Raw genomic sequence first — 17878 nt, 5'->3', positions numbered from 1 at the left:
GAAGGTCCAGGAAAAGGCTTGGGAAAAATCTCTTATTAGAAGTATAAACTGTACAATGGAAAACTAGTTCCTACTGTAGTCTTAGATAAGTAAATGAACATGGTGATAATGAAATTAGTATTGGCAATGATGTTAATGGAGGATTCTTAGACTTGCTAGTATTTCTGAACTGTAAAAAGAAACATTCCCTTGAGTTTAGAGAATATGTGATACATATTTTCTCCTATGCAAGTGGTTCTGTTTTGAATTTTACTTATTTAAGTATTTCTCTACCGCCATATCATTAAACGTCTAGGTGTACAAATAGTTCTCAAACTAGCAGCTTTCAAAATCTGTTAAGATGGTCTGCAGAATGGTAGGCACCTAAACATTTCACGCTGGAAAAAGAGAAGGCCGCCAATGAATGTTTCTTCATTTTTATTCTTCCAGAACTGCAATGGTTTCCGTTTGATGAGGACTGGGGAAACTATTGCAATGCCCAAAGCATCTTGGGGGCCTCTGCGCAAATCCGGTGGTAAGCAATCAGTCACCAGGCTGGCAAAAATTAATACCGAGAGACTGCTGGAAGTAAAAAATGATAAGAATGGTCATAAATGGGTTGGGGCTGCTGTGAACTAAGCAACAGAACACTCCCTGTCAAAACCAACCAGAGCGGTCACTTGGCTCCAGGAGCAGGCCTTGGGCTGGCCCACCTGGCCCACCTCAGAGTACCACCCAGCCATACTGGGTTCTCACACTCACTCAGTGGCAGATTGTAGGCTCTCGAATTTCAGAGGCAGCCTGTGAGACACTAAAATATGCCTCCCCCACACCTCTCGCACTTCATTCTGGCCATACTACCCTAAAACTGCCTGACTCTCCTGTCTCCCTCCTTATAGCTATGTAGCATAATGAGGGCCACACATCAAGCACTGAAGTGCTTCAAGATGTTAACAGAGCAGACTGATTATTGTTTGTTAATGCTGTGCTAGCACTATTCTAATCTCATGACTATTGCACTTTATCCAGTCCCCAGACGTTGATAAAAATAAGTTTTATTAGTGGTTGTCTGAAAGTTCTCCACCGGCTGTATGTGGAGGAAGAGGACAGCATGGCCACTGCTGATCTGCTTAGGTCACAAGATCCTGTCATCTCTCTCTGTCTGGCTCCATCCCTTTCCTCCCTGAGCAGCAGCAGCAGTTTGTTGAATTGTGATAGTGAGAAGGTGGGATTATCTATGCAGACATTAAGGCTACAGACGTAGGAATCACCCACTCTTCCACTTGCCTGTGCCTAGAAAGTACAGGTCCAATCAGGGTTGTCTTTTCTTGTGCCATGCTTTCTAGACATGGGTCTGAATAGTTTTCCATTTGCCCTGCCACTTAATCTGGGAAAACACGCTTTCCACCACTGAATTGTAGCAAATTCCAAACTGCGGAAAACCCAGTTGACATTTGCTCCGATTCAGCAGTAAAGAGTGGATTTTCCTGGGAGAAAGTGGTGGGGTAAACAGAATTGTGGATGAGCCTTATCTTGAAGGCAAGCCCTACTGAATACAACAGGAGTTACTTCCAAGAAAACATGAACAGGTCTGCACTTTTGAAATCTGGTAACGTTTTACCTCATTTGCCTTTATGTTTTATAAGCATATTTAAAGTACCCAGTCACTCAAGGAATTCTGGGAAATGTAGTTTGTTAAGGGTGATGGGAATTGTAGCTCTGTATTGGGCAATCTACAGTTCCCAGGCTTCTGTTTTGGAAAAGGATATACTTTAAATGCATTGTGTGTATGCAAGCCAATATATCATCACATCTAATATTTTTATTTCCTTTATTTCAGCTGAAGAAAAGCGTGGCTTAGGAGCAGGTTATACAGTCCTCATTGTCATTGGTGTATTTGCTTTTATACTAGCTATAACAGGTCTTTCAGTTTTCCTACACCAACGCAAGACTGGGGCGTACAATTTCAAAATCAAGTCTGACAATTTTAACTACCAAGTGTTCTATGACTGAACATTTCAGTTTTCCAAATGTAAGTTCTAACTCTCACTAAACTATTGTTCAAAGGGCTAGCTTGTGTGGTCCCTAGGAAATCTTTTAAAATGAGTTTTCCCTAGTGAAATATATGGACTGGAGAGTAATTGGAGTTTTGCTGCTTCTTTCTGCAGTGTGTGTGTGTGTGTGTGTGTGTGTCAAAGGCCATCTACATGTAAAACCTAGTTTTTCCTTCAAAATTTGTCCTTTATACACCCAGTATCCACAATCAATCGGTATAGTGTGGTGAAAAAACCACTAGGAAGCAAGCTAGGAAGATGGGAAGTCAAACTCCTACTCAGTACTAAAGCTTATTGGGCAGCTTTAGCCATCTCACTTTGGGCTTGTTTGTCAACATTTAAGCATTCATCCACTTTCCTCCCACCCAGATTAGACCACACCTGCATGTATTTGAATTTGTATATAAGAAGCAACTATTTTTTTCCATGTACATACCAGTAGGGATTCCCTTTAGTGTTTGTCCCTGCCTTCTAATTTGTTGAGTTGTTTATGCTGATTATGTCGTGACAGGGCACATGTGTCGATAGCGGAATGAACACCTTAAAAAGAAAACCGCCCAGGAAGTGTGCAAAAGCACATAGTCAGACAACTGTAAATTCTTAGCACACATTTTTCTGATTGCTGTGCAGAATCTTGTGTAGATATTTGTAATGTGGTCTGTTTGCACAGCTTTCCAGTTTTGTGCAAAACTTGAGGGATCAAATGGGGAAAAACAAGGCTATGATTCTCTGTTTGGAGCACACTGGAAATAGCACAAGCACAGTCGGAAGAGAAATGAAAACATTAAGGGCATGTGGACAGGAAAAAGAAGATGATTGAGCTACCCGCTCCAAGACACAAAAACAAATAATCTGCAATCCTGAGTAGAGTACAGTGGTACCTTGGTTTGCAACCGTTTTGGATTACAACTGTTTTAGGTTACAACCACGCCAAACATGGAAGTGTGTGTCCCTTTTAAAAATTACAACCCATTTTATTTTGGAGGCCCCATTGGCGAAAGCGCGTCTTGGGTTACAACCTGTTTTGGTTTACAACCGGACCTCCAGAACGGATTATGGTTGTAAACCAAGGTACCACTGTAGTTTGAAGACTGATTATTCTCAGTTTATCTGATTATCTTGGTAGTGAATGAGCTTGAAGTTACAGGGGGAAAGCATCAAGACTGGTGTTGTTTGAGGGTAACAGTTTGTGGACTACACAAATTAAGTGTACAGTATCTGAAGAAGTGTGCATGCACACGAAAGCTCATACCAAAATAAAAAACTTAGTTGGTCTTTAAGGTGCTGCTGGGAGGAATTTTTTTATTTTGTTTCGACAAATTAAATGGGATTGGGAAAAGCTGCAAACCCACAGTAAACACCATTGTGGACAAGCTTTCCCTGTTTGCCCAATTGGCTTGTGAAGATAAAATAGAATCACCCCAATGAATGAAACAAAGCTTCATGGAAGAAGAGTGAAATAGAAATGTGATGAATAGGAAGACAGCCAGTGTCATGCCACTAATCAAGTCTTCCCCCCACCTTGGTATTCTAGCTGGAAACATTCTATGAATATAATGCTGATCCATATGATGTTGACCCTGATGCACCCCACTAAACTTAACCACAAACAGCCAATGCTCAGATGTATCTCCTGGTCTTGACACCAGTCCTCTAAGAACTTACCAGTTTCTGTTGCTATTTTGAAGCACTTTACAGATCTTGCATCCTTTCAGGAGGAAAAAATAATAATCACTTTAAAAAACCCTCTCTCACTCCCCTCATAGTACTATCATTGTTGATACCACTCATTCAAGAAAGGCAGACCATTTACTCAGTTACAGAGCATTTTATTTTCCTTTCAGGCACTAAATTAAAGGATTGTAGTATTGCCACCTTGATGCAAAAGCCTGACTCCTAGAATGCATTATGAGATCTGCATTATCATGAAGAAAAGCATGTTTGAAGCTGTTGTTTAAAACCAATCCAACACTGTTATATACAAACTTTGTAAAACCAATTTAACGTGTTTAAAAGCAACAAAGAGAAGGAACCACTTCTGCAACTGGTCTGGTCATTTCCCACCCCCCACCCCCCAAGAATATTCGCCAGTCAAGAATATTAATCATTGAAGCACTTCCCTAATATTGTAGCTTTTGCAGTGCAAGAACCACTAGGTGAATTTAAACATCTCCATGAACTTGCTTAAATTCCAAACTGATAGGAATGACAGTGGCAATAACATGAGACATGCTAGAGAAAAGGGTGATACTCAGACACAACCTTACTTACCAGAGCAAACTGTGCTTTAGTTGACTGGCAACTCAGCATCTAGAGTAATAGAGGAGTGAGAGATGGGTTATTCCAATGTACAAAGCAGCAATCATGTCCCAGCTGGGTCCATTCTATGTTGCCTCTATTTATTGTTTACTTCAGTGACAATGCATTGCAATTATTCAACGTTTCTCACTATGCCATTGTATGCATAGGCTAGGCTTGTCAACAAATATCCAGTGCCTATAATAGCTGAATTTCCACTTGACATTAAGCTGTTGTACATCTACTTGTGGGGAAAGCCTTAGTTGCTGAGTTTCAAATGTTGAAAGCACAGGATCCCTCAAAAGGGGTGGGGGAAAGAGCTGACAAATTTAGCACTGACCCATGGGCATGTAATCATATGTGGATTGTACTTACCGACGTTAAATATTCCCACAGCCATACAAAGGTACGGTAATTAAAAGATTCTAAAGGGTTAGGCACTTCTTTCTTTTAATCCTTATTTTATATCGCAGTGCTAGTTAAATCTTAACATGAAGGTAATGATTTGGTAAAATGTCTGCTGTACAAATAAAATTGTTGAGATAGCCTGAGAGACGTGCAAAACTTTTTTTTAGGAGTCTATATTTTTGGTACATTTATTGTACATTTCCACAATTTAATTGGCTTTTGTGCATAAATGAAAAGAGAAACTATTTTTATAGGTTGCGATTTATGTGTTTCTATGCTGTAATAATATTGATAGTTTTGACATGGTCACCCATCGGCTACCTAAGCATAGTTAGTATGGCTGAAGGCCCCTTCAAATGTTACATCCCCTGCAGGGAAACCTCCCAAAACTACTTCCACATAGTGGCGTTCGGTGCTGGAGGTGTAAAAGTGGCCCTAACTGGGTTATCTTAAGTAACCCAGCTAGCTTATGAAAGGGGCTAGCTAAAATCCTGGAAGCTTTCAGAATAGTCGAAAACAAAATGGAGCAAATTCCAATTGATTTATGCTGAATAAAACCCTAGTGCTGAATTAGATACAAAGTAACATTATTAGCTTATTATTGGCTGCTTCAATAAATGCATTTTTAAGCTTATTTGTGGTTTTTGATTTTGTTTTAACACCCTCTGAAGTCCAAAGGCTTATATGATTGTAGCTTGAAAAGTTGTTAATTGTTTGCTAAATTCAAGGCATGCTTACCTATGAATAAGCCCCACTTGCTCAGGAAGTCACGTTGGGAAATGGTTGCACTAGGCTTACAATAGATTCATTTCATGATATGAGATTGTAGGTCTTAGTGTACAAACAGATATACATAAAGCACAATAATAGAAAACAAGTACTACCTTTTCACCTCCGTCTCAACCGATACTTGGCTTCCTGCATGCTCAGTATGAAATGCTTCACTTGAAGAGCACTTTTGACCCATGAATACATCCGTCATGCTAAGGTTTCTCAAGTTTCTTGAGGAAGTTTTGTTTTCTTAAAAAACAGCAACAACCAAGTACCTTTTATTATGAACCAGGTTTTTCAGAGAAGAAACCCAAAATGAAACTTTCAGTGTTACTTTGGGGGAAAGTGGTTTCATCCATAATACCATTATTGCAAAGTTTTGGAACCACTATTACTTGAAACTCTGTTCTTAGTAGTTTACTGAAGTTTCCAGAATATAAGATTGCCATATTTAAAAAAGTAAAAACCAGGACGCAATTTTCTGATTGACTTGCCTAAGATCCAGGACAAAGTGCCACATTTAAAAAACCCCCCCTGGACGTCAATTCCGTCTTTGAAAATCCAGACATATGGCAGCCCTACTGGAATATAATTGCAGACACATGCATTGCTTGAGACAGTGGTTGGTGTCATTTACATCTGTTATGGAAATTCACCCATGAATAATGTGTAGGGATTGTACCCATTCACCCATGAATAGTGGGTAGGCATTCAATATCATGTGGAATCCCATAAATACATTGGTGGCAGCCTTGCTGGATCAGACCAAGATTCTGGGCCAAGTCATGCTGAAATCCAGTCTAGCAGTGTGCACTGAGAATAATGAGAGAGGTCTGTGTGGCTACTGATGCCGGGCTTTCTTTCTTGCCATTGCAGCACCTTATCTGATTTCCAAGAATGTGTCTGCAATAGTCCGCACACCTTAATATGATATAAAATCTGAGCAATAAAATCTGAGCACTACACTTGGGCAAAAAAAATGAAAGGCACAAATACAGGATGGGTGACACCTGGCTTGAGAGCAGTACATGTGAAAAGGATCTAGGAGTCTTGGTAGACCACAGACTTGACATGAGTCAGCAGTGTGATGCAGCAGCTAAAAAAAGCCAATGCAATTCTGGGCTGCATCAATAGGAGTATAGCATCTAGATCTAGGGAAGTAATAGTACCACTGTATTCTGCTCTGGTCAGACCTCACCTGGAGTACTGTGTCCAGTTCTGGGCACCACAGTTCAAGAAGGATACTGACAAGCTGGAACGTGTCCAGAAGAGGGCAACCAAAATGGTCAAAGGCCTGGAAACGATGCCTTATGAGGAACGGCTTAGGAAGCTGGGTATGTTTAGCCTGGAGAAGAGAAGGTTAAGGGGTGATATGATAGCCATGTTCAAATATATAAAAGGATGTCATATGGAGGAGGGAGAAAGATTGTTTTCTGCTGCACCAGAGAAGCGGACACGGAGCAATGGATTCAAACTTCAAGAAAGAAGATTCCACCTAAACATTAGGAAGAACTTCCTGACAGTAAGAGCTGTTCGGCAGTGGAATTTGCTACCAAGGAGTGTGGTGGACTCTCCTTCTCTGGAGGTCTTTAAGCAGAGGCTTGACAGGCATATTTCAAGAATGCTTTGATGGTGTTTCCTGCTTGGCAGGGGGTTGGACTGGATGGCCCTTGTGGTCTCTTCCAACTCTATGATTCTATGATTCAATATATGGGCAGTAAGTTATAGGTTAAAAAGCCATGCATTCTAGCTTGAAACTGATCAATATCTGGAAAGAGACATCAGTTGGCTTCAGTATTTGTTTCCATATGAGTTGTCTAATAATACTAAAATTATCCAAATAATATACACATTTAAATAGACAAATGTGAAACATACAATATAGCAACTAAGTAAAAGCATAAATCAATGAAAACAACCCAGCAACAATAAAACTACGCAAACAAAAGACAGTAATAGAATCCAACATAGACAAACACATCTCAAAACTTCAGCAAGAAGTCCAGCAGAACTCAGACCAGCTACAAAAGCTAAAAAGAGCAAGCAGTTGCAGGTTACAAGTTAATATTGTGCACACACCTTGTAATTCACTGTTAAAAGAATGATACAACTCCATGGATTTATAATTCTGTGGAAAGTTTCAAATTAATAAATAACTGGTCAATGTGATCAGTCAACAAAGCAAGAGCCAAATGGTTGTCATTTCTTCCAGGAAGGTGAATAGCCGTTGAAGTATTGTAGAGATTAAGTTGAGGGATTAAGCCGTTAATGTGGCTCCTGGCACTCGTAACACTGGTAGCTCTTTTGTCTTACTGCTGGCAATAATAATACTGTACATCAAGGAAGAAACTGGACTGTTTTATCTAACTATATAGCCCATCTCTGACCCTGGATAGATGACACTATCACCCTGACCAGTTCTGACAACCTCTGGAGATCATGTAAATAATGGCAGGAAGAGTGATTCCAAGGAGTCAGCCACTGGTGGCGCTCTGGACTGGTTTGCTGAGATAGTCACTACACTGGTGAAATTGCCTAATCAGGCCAGCCAGCAGGAGCCAGCTTCTCTCTCAGTGTGGAAATGGGAGCGAATGTATAGTATGCCTGCATGTTTGTGGGATGAGCTCAGCAGATATTCAGGAAAGAAGGGTACCCTACAGCAGGGGTAGCCAATGTGATGCCTACTCCATGTGTTGTTGGACTACATCTCCTATCATACCATTAAGCAGCAGAGCAGGGTCTAGCAGGGCTGGCGCAGGGGATCCAGTCCAAAAGAGAAACTGTAGTTCAAATATTCTTTTGAGAACTTATGCATTAAGGCATAGACCCCCCCCCCCATCCACCCAAGCATCATTTTCATTTGATCACTACAGTGCTAAAACAGCTGTGCATCTGGCTGGTCCCTTGACATGACCTCTTTTGCTTAACCTGATGACTACCATTTCCTGGTGCAATTATGTCAGTCAGCAAAGCAGGAAATCCTCAGTTTGAAGATCTGATAGTCAGTCTACATAGAATCATAGACAGAATCATAGAATTGGAAGGGACCACGTACATGTCCAGACAGTTACCACTTCAGATACCGGTAGCAGTTGACAAATTACCGTACATGTCATGATGCAATTCCATGCCCTGATTTAATTTTTTTAATGTGGTTTTCATTGTATGGTCTTATGTACAATGGTTGTAAACCACTCTATTTCTTATGAAATGTTATATATACATACTTTAATTAATAAATAAGACAAAACTGACTTAACATGCTAGTTTTCTCCCCCCCGATATGCTAGATTTCTAGGTTCGGGGACCTTTTTCCATGGCAAGGATTCAAGCATACCATATCCTACCTGCAGTCTGAAGTGGGTACCCCCATAGTCACCTTTGACTGGACTTAACCGTCCAGGGGTCCTTTACCTTTACAGTCTAGGTAAGGCTGCACCACATACTATCTCTTGCCTAGAAAAAAAAAGGTGAACACAAGCCTCAACTAAAACAACAGTTTTAAATGCAGCTGTGCAAATGCAGGTATGGAAGACAACTTCCCCATCTGTATTTGTAAAATCAGTTCTTGTAGGGTGTGCTTTTGTTCTTCTGTGACACAGAACAGTTTGTGTTGTGTGCAAATGACTCAGGTTGATCTTGTATACTGGAAATACTTTTCTTCTCTGTAAACTCTCATTGTGCAAACAACAGGCTGTGTACACAGCAGCAGGTAAAGTAAACTTTCACTTTCCCCTGAGAATTATTAAATCCAGGTAATAAGAGATGCCTACTTTTTGATGGCTATTTCTTAGTGGCTTGTCCATTTCTCAGAACACTGGTTTTGCAAATCCTGTTTTAACTGGAGTAACTAACCCCTCATTATAGAATGCATAGGCTGTAATCATATATGCAGGCTTATTTGGAAGTCATGTCCCACTGAGTTTCATAGAATTTATTCCCAGGAAGACACACTCACTTAGTCGTAGCGCGTAATCCTATACATGTTGCTGCAAGTAAGTCCAGTTGAAGTCAATGGCTGATGCTGTTGTCTTTATATAAGATTTAGAAATTACTAAACATGCGCGTAATCCTATACATGCGCGTAATCCTATACATGTTGCTGCAAGTAAGTCCAGTTGAAGTCAATGGCTGGCATTCAACAGCATCAGCACACAAGTAAAAAACTGACTTGTTCTCCCACAAAACAACTTCCCCTTCCTCTCTGCAACCCCCCCCCCCAAAAAAACCACCCCTCCAAGTCTGGTCCAGGGTGAGGTTGGTACAGAGCACTGCAGGGGGAAGAGAGGAAAGTGACGTCCTTCCACAGTGGAAACTTGTGCTTCATTGGCTATCTCCCAATGGGATTTACTTCTGAGTTTTGCTATTAAGGTCTCTCTGAGAAATCATCCATAGTGGTTGGATCACATCATGTCCCACACACAACTGGGACGTAGTCTAGTGAAGCAATTTGACAGTGTGTGATGTAGTGAGATTCAGGGAAATTCTGTTTTCATTCCCAAAAGGGGAAACCACCAAGCAGTTCCCCAGGAGAACACACATTTACACTATAAAACAAACACTAGCATTTTATGTTATTCATAGTAAACAGAAACTGAAGGTGCTAATCTTTTATTTGATTTCATATAAGTATCCAGCATTAGGCTTTGGTTGTGCTACTGTTGCTAGGTTGGCTAACTGTAGTACTCAGTCATACGTTAAAGCACTGATGTCATTAAAAACACAATAAAAAAAATCCTTCCAGTAGCAACTTAGAGACCAACTAAATTTGTCATTGGTATGAGCTTTCGTGTGCATGCACACGAAAGCTCATACCAATGGCTAACTTAGTTGGTCTCTAAGGTGCTACTGGAAGAAATTTTTAAATTTTGTTTCGACTACGGCAGACCAACACAGCTACCTACCTGTAAATAAAAAAACACAAATGTTGATGTAGGCTTATTTGATTGAGTTAGCCATAATAATACTAATACTAATAATAATTTATTATTTATACCCCGCCTATCTGGCCGGGTTCCCCCAGCCACTCTAGCCGGCTTCTAACAAAATATTAAAATACAGAAATTCATCAAACATTAAAAGCTTCCCTAAACAGGGCTGCCTTAAGATGCCTTCTAAAGGTCTGGTAATTGTTGTTCTCTTTGACCTCTGGACATATTTTGTCCCACACATCTTGTTCTATTATTATCTCAATATCTTATTTCCAGATTAAACAATATGGATAAAGGTAAAGGTAAAGGGACCCCTGACCATTAGGTCCAGTCGTGACCGACTCTGGGGTTGCGCGCTCATCTCGCATTATTGGCCGAGGGAGCCGGCGTATAGCTTCCAGGTCATGTGGCCAGCATGACAAAGCCGCTTCTGGCAAACCAGAGCAGCACATATGGATACTACTACCCTTTTCCTTTTCTGTTATTGATTTATAACAGTTGCAAAAAAGTAGACTAAGTGAAAAATAATAAGGGCAGAGCAGAAATCATTAGTTCATTTAAACAGAAAGTAAGTTCTATTACAATATCCAAATTTCACAATACACCATGGGCTGAGTCCCGTGTACTTGATTCTGTAGAATAAGAACTTAAGCCCCACCAGGTGGGATAGAATTGTTCTAGATTTTCTTTACCTTTAGAAACACGTGTATCACAAGCTGTTTGAAAGTCTAAGGATACACTGGATCATCCTTATCCAAGTGCTTATTGACACTCCTTGTTTGGTTTTAGTTTATTGTACCTCAATCAACCTATTGCTGAGCTCAAACACATTTAAGGAACTTATTGCTGAACCAATATTTAGAATTGGGTGTAGTCAGCCTCGCTTCGAGGGACAATATTGTAAACATTATATAAATATATTACAAGGTAGAGGAGACAAGATGAAGACTGTAGTACCCTACATGCTACATCCCTTAGAACAGAGGAAAAGTTGTCCAATGCTGTCTTCAGATTTTGCCCCCAAATGGAACCACTATCATGCAGTGCCCCAGCTACAAACCATTCTAAGCAGTTCAAATGTTTTTGATTAGTTTGTTGACACAAAAGGCATGGAGAGATCCAGAATAATGAGCAGCGCAGTCTTCTCCAAGATCCTGATTGTCCATCTGAGCCCTTAAAGCAGTTCATGTCCTGAACTTTGACTTGCATCTGATTAAAATGGGTCTAGAAAACAGTCTAGATTATTGGTTTCATCCAAGAATCCTTGGATCTGGACCACCATAGCTCACTAGACCACCATACTAAGAAATGACAGGTTTGAAATCAGTGTTCAGGTGTTAAGTTTGCTGGGTCCAGTTTCTTTTTTTGACCCTAACTCTGTCTCCACTCCCATACAGAGTACAGTCATACCTCGGTTTAAGTACGCTTCGGTTTGAGTACTTTCAGTTTAAGTACTCCACTGACCCATCTGGAACGGATCAATCCACTTTCCATTACTTTCCATGGGAAAGTTTGCTTCAGGTTAAGTACGCTGCAGGTTAAGTACGGACTTCCAGAACCAATTACACTCATACTTCGGGTTAAGTACGCTTCAGGTTGAGTACTCCGCAGACCCATTTGGAACGGATTAATCCACTTTCCATGACTTTCAATGGGAAAGTTCACTTCAGGTTAAGTACGCTTCAGGTTAAGTACAGACTTCCGCAACCAGTTGTGTACATAAACTGAGGTACCACTGTATAAAAAAATGTTTCTTCTGAAGGAAGAAATTCCTCCCTCTCCAATTCCTCTTCATCAAATCCAAGATGGGGAACTTGAGCCCTTCAAATGCTGCTGAACTACAACTCTCATAATCTCTGATAATAGACCATGCTGCCTGGGGCAGATGGGAGTTGGAGTCCAATGACAACATTAATGCTTTGCAATGAGACAGAGAGCTCTCACCTGTTAGAATTAGTTGGTCATGATGGAAAGGCACTGAGAAAGCATTCAGAGGGAATCAGAGCACTAAGAGTTTTCAGGCAACATTGGCTGAAGGTTATGCATAGAAATCTGCCAAACAGACACTATGGATACCTTCACTTCAACTCAATAAACTGTAGGCTGAAGTGGCTGTGAGGAATTTTATCCACAAAGTTTATTGCAAACTGGACGTAGTGGTCAGTCTTTATGTGACAACATTTTCACATAAGAATCAAAGGTTTACAAGTATTTTCTTCCAACGCATGGAAGAGCCAGTGTTAACTATGTGTTGTCAAGCAACAGGTCCGTACAAACTGATTTTAAAACTTAAATAAACATGCCAGAACAAATTCTGACTGAGTCACAGTTTAAGCTCTTCACAAGCTGTACTATTTTCATCAGAACCTTCTCAACGCACTTTGACGTAAAGACGTCAAAAATAGAGGAACACATCAAGCAAATAACTAAAAGCATTCAAGGGTTTGCTAGCTTAAAAAAAAAGCAGTTAACAATTCAGCAGTCAAAAGCATACATTGCAATGTCATTAACCTGGAATTTATTTTAAGCTTCTTGTTGAATTTAGGAGAAAAAGATTTTGTAGAGGAAAAGGGATGAAAGATAAAGTCCCTACCAGAGAAGAATGGCAGATCAAGTTGATGGATTATGCCAAAATGGCTAAAATGACCGGAAGAATCAGAAATCAGGAAGACAATAAGGAATGGGGTGAATTTATAACTTTATCTTAAACACCATTGTAAACCGTTAAAATTGTTAGTAGGATTGGAATATCACTTGTAGTTTAATGGCGAATTTTGGACACAATGGAGAGGTAAAAGATTTGGATTATCATAAAAGGTGCAGGAGGAAATAATTAACAATAGGGACCACAAAGGGGAGGAGGGAAGTCCAAGAGATTCCTTGGAATCTTGTTTATATGTTGTATGTTGGATATGTGAGTGTATAATTTTAATCTGAAAAATCAGATAAATAAATTTATAAAAAGAAAGAAATAAAGTTTGGGGAGCAGTCACGCTTGTATGGGGATCAACAGCTGGTTTCCATTGCTTACCATGTAGCCCAGGCTTTGACCTTGTGTGCCACTACAATGCATGATTACCCCAAGAGAACTTTGGTATACTTTGTACAGTGTTGCTTCTAGGGGGTAGATAACTGCCTTTTCTCCCACTACAGAAGCAAGAATAAATATAATTTTCAAATCTAGCCCTTTCAAAGACACTGTTCCATGAAGAGCATATTTAAACTGTGAGAGCCTAAATTCAACATAGAGTTAGGTATGCTTAAGCCCATTAAAACTGATGAGCTGAACCACTAGGCTTGATTGTTTGGGACACTTCTCTCCTAAATGTACTGTTGCATGCCACCCCCAATCCTCCACAGCAGTGCGAGATTTTAGACAGTTCCAGGTACACTTTACCCACCAGGATCTGCGTTTTCTTTGGAAAATGAGGCACAGTGGAGACTGTGGTGTTTTTATAATATATGGTTTATTTACACGTATACACAGCCTGAGTCTACGTTGGAGGAGCCCCAGCATTACACTCCAAGAGGGTCTTGCCTCTTCAATAAGCACAGCATTGGATTCAAACAGAGACTAGCCATTTTCTCTGCCTCCCGCTCTCTCCTTGTCACAAACATCTAGTTTGCCCAAACACTGACTTCTAATCCAAATTGATCTATTGTTGTGCTAACAGCTCATTACCTCTAGTTTACCACCTCCAAGGAAATTAGACTAACTCACCACTGTGTATACTTAAAAACGTTAGCAGGATTATTGTAACACGTATAATGTAATAATAGTTAGGGGGGTGGGCCGAGTAACAAAATGATCTAGAAAAATGTAATTAGATGCAAAGAAATATGGGGAAATTTGGAAATCTGGGGGGTGGGGGTGGGGGGAAGTCCGAGGGATCTAAGTAATCCCAGGAGTGCAAAATCTGAAAATGATGTGAATGTTTAAAAGTTTTGTTTTGTTCTTTAAATGAAAATAAAAAATACTTTTAAAAAAGGAAATTAGACTGTCAATTACCTTTTTTTTTACTCATGTTAGTTCCCTAGTATTAGCAAGTGCCTAATAAACAATTTAGGAAGTTCACCTAGCATAATTAGCTTTTACATATGCTAATTCCAGGGGATTAAAGTGTCTAACACACATTTTAAGATAACATGGGTTTGACATCCCATTTTAACACACTGACATTAAGCACCCACAAACCCATAACAATACAATAGTGTTTCCTTTACACTCCACCATGAGCACTGAGACCCTCAGATGCTCCCCTAAGCCCCTGGGGTTTGGTTGGCCTCCACTAAGGACTGTGACCTTCAGCTCTCAGTCCATATCTCACTAGTTCTGCTCTGTGCCTCCCTTGAGTTCATTTGCCTGGCTGCAATTCATCCCTGAACCGTGCCTCTTACTTGCCTGGGTAGAGGCAACAGTGTGTGTTGGGGTGCACAAAACTGATTTTTGCAAAACTGCAATGAAGGTGACTGCACAAAGGTGATAAGAGCCAGTGTGGTGTAGTGGTTAGAGTGTCAGGCTAGGATCTGGGAGACCAGGGTTCAAATCCCCACTCAGCCATGAAGCACACTGGGTGATCTTCAGCCAGTCACTGCCTCTCAGACTTACCTACATCATAGAGTTGCTGTGAGGATAAAATGGAGAGGGGAAGAACCAGCTTTCTACCTGGGATTGCAATGTAATAAACAAACTCACAAATAAATTCACTACACTGCCCATTTTTGCTTCTAGCAGTGACTTCCACTAGCAGGTGGCCCCTGAAAAGTTTTCCACAAGGGCATGGGGCCCTTGGGTTTTAGAAGATTCCTGATCCTTGTGCTTCAGGTTGCAAAGGCTCTCTATCTTCCAGAGGCATCATCCCTCCACCTCCTCTATTGATTCCCCACTCCCCAAACATGAAACCATCAATGGGTCAGGGTGACTTTTGTCAAAACTGAGGTCATAATAAAATGAGTTTTTTAGTAGTAAAAACACTTGTGGCTTTTTATAGCTTCTGTTATCTGTGCTGCCAATTTAATTGACGATATGAGTCAATGGCAAGCAAATATCCTGATGTTAATTCCAAAGAGGGCGTGATTTTCTTTTATTTGGTGCATGTGTTAAAATATAACATATTCAAATTGTTAGCTTTCACACGCTCAAGCTTTTGTCTACATGGGCATGGCCAGTGCAATGTTCCCTCTTTCCACGAATAATAGAGACTTCCATCATATCTCAAACAGCTATTCAAAGTTCGAACTCCGTTGAATTTCCAAAGCAGTTGGCTGTGTAATATAAGGGGAAGGGGCAAATGGACATCTGAAGCCCTACTGAATCTCTCTCTCTCTCTCTCTCTCTCTCTCTCTCTCTCTCTCTCTCTCTCTCTCTCACACACACACACACACACACACACACACAGAGAGAGAGAGAGACGCCCATATAGTTCTCTGCGTAGTAGTCTGTGACTGTGTACACACCATGAATTTAAAACACATTTAAGCTACATGACTTCCCCCAATTAATCCTGGGAATTGCCACAAGGGGTAAGTTACATTTCCCAGGATTCCTTGGGGGAAGCTATGTGCATTCAATGTGCATTCAATGTGCTTTTAATGGGTGGTGTGTCTTCAGTTGCCTGTAAAGCTGGTTCTGGTCTATTACTGATTTAACATATCCAATTCCTCATTTACTTGCTTTGTATATAACATGGTTTTGCAAGGCTTTACCTTTTTATGCTCAAGTGTTTGCAGTGCAAACCCACCTCAAAGACTGTAAAAAGCATGCATAAAAAGACAAGCTGAATAAGTCAGGTTTGAAGTACATTGATGAGATGTGCCAAAAGAAAATTGCTGGGAACATTGCTTAAAAGTCAATTAGAGGGCAGGTTTTTAAAAGCCCTGTATGACTCTATGTTGCTTGATCTAAACTTGATAGGATACTAGTCCTATCCTCTGTTGGTCACCCTACCACCCAAGCACACCAAACATATATATCCAGTAGCTCTGTCTTAAAGGATAACAGAATCCTTATGGTTTGTAGTAGGGCTGTGTGCCCCAGGATCCTTCAGAAGCTCCTAAAATCTGAAGCAATCTGGGGTGATTTGGACATTTTAAAACCCATGCAAACAGACATGTGAGTCTTTTGCAGCAAAAACAGCAAAGAATCTTGAGGCACCTTAAAGTCTAACACACAATGCTGATTTTATAGATGTCTTTCTTTCCAGTCCAATCCACTCTTCAAGTTAGAAATACTACTGTGACAGACTGTTTATGGATAGCCCTTAAAATTCAAACACATTTTGCCGATTGATGAGGACCAAACAACAAAAACTATGGGGGGGTCTATATTAAAAGGGGCTACAACAGGGGGTCTGATTCTGAACACATACCTAGAATTTCACATCCTTATGCTATAGCTCTGGGGTGGGCCTGAAGGCTGCATTGCATGGTGGGGAACCAACCAGGGTTTGCATGACAGAGATGGACTGGACCAGAGGCTAAAGTGGGCAGAATTAAGGGTGGGATTCTCAGATTTATACAGTAGGCTGCTCTCTATTGACACATACAGCTAAGGGGTTTCTGCACATATTAGAACAATCCTCTATCCTCCAACCAGGCAAGCAAATGCTGTTCTTACAATTCAGCAACACATTCTAGCCAGCAAAGTCCCTTGATGAAAGAGTGCAGCAGGTCTGATGAGGCGGATAGCCTGTCATGGGCCAAGAGTCAGCTTCACCTGCTGAACAGCAGCCTAATGGGGGAGAAGGCAGAGTGACTCCACCTGCAGCTAGCTGATCAGCCTTCAAGCACTCGGAGGAGAAGGCACTGATGAGAATCAACTAACTTCAGCCTTCTTAAGCAGAGCTTCCAGCAGCAGTAGCAGTCAGATGCTGCTAACAACGCTTGTAATTCCTGGTCCTACCTTGCTGCTTCCTGCTCATCTTGACCCTTGACCTCTGATCCAATGATCATCAGATTCCCTGACCCTGGACTGTCTGGCCATGCGGATTGCTGTTTGTGTGACCCTAGGGCTGGCCCTGACTTTGAATGCTAACCCTGCCTCAGTCAAGTTCACCTCAGAGCCTCTTCTGGTCGGCTGGCCTCCCATGTCACTTATTTCTGCATGTTGTTGCTCATGGTTAAAGTGGCATTCCCTAGGGGAGCCCCAAGGGCCAGATAGTGAGGCATGGAGGGCCATATTTGGTGTCCTGGGTTCCCTACCCTTCCTTTAGCTTGATAACACGCTCATTTACTCAGAAGCAAGCTCCACTTTGATCAGTGGGACTTGTTCCAGGTAAGCATTGAGAGGATTGTAGCTCTTGACTAAAATTACTCAGGAAGCCATGCATGAGTGTCTAGCCATTTATTGTGTGTCTGACTCATTCACATGCACAATAAAGTAGTAAAGTAGAATTAAAATTCCCATTTCTGTTTAGCTGATTATTAACTCTGTAAAAC

General features: G+C 40.9%; 1 protein-coding gene across 1 annotated transcript in view; it reads left to right on the top strand.

The window, feature by feature from the left end:
* Positions 1-2512, top strand: part of UMODL1 (uromodulin like 1) — a 37258-nt gene extending 34746 nt beyond the window's left edge. Inside the window, exons 15-16 of the mRNA XM_088668771.1 lie at positions 430-514; positions 1820-2512. Of these exons, the coding sequence (XP_088524897.1) occupies positions 430-514; positions 1820-1992 (258 nt within the window). The 3' untranslated portion in view covers positions 1993-2512. The remainder of the gene's footprint in view (positions 1-429; positions 515-1819) is intronic.
* Positions 2513-17878: the final 15366 nt, after the last annotated feature.

Source organism: Zootoca vivipara, chromosome 4 (genome assembly GCF_965207765.1).
Source record: "Zootoca vivipara chromosome 4, rZooViv2.hap1.1, whole genome shotgun sequence".
Lineage (NCBI taxonomy): Eukaryota > Metazoa > Chordata > Lepidosauria > Squamata > Lacertidae > Zootoca > Zootoca vivipara.
The sequence above is the reverse complement of the archived record's forward strand: the minus strand, read 5'-3'. Positions and strand labels throughout refer to the sequence as shown.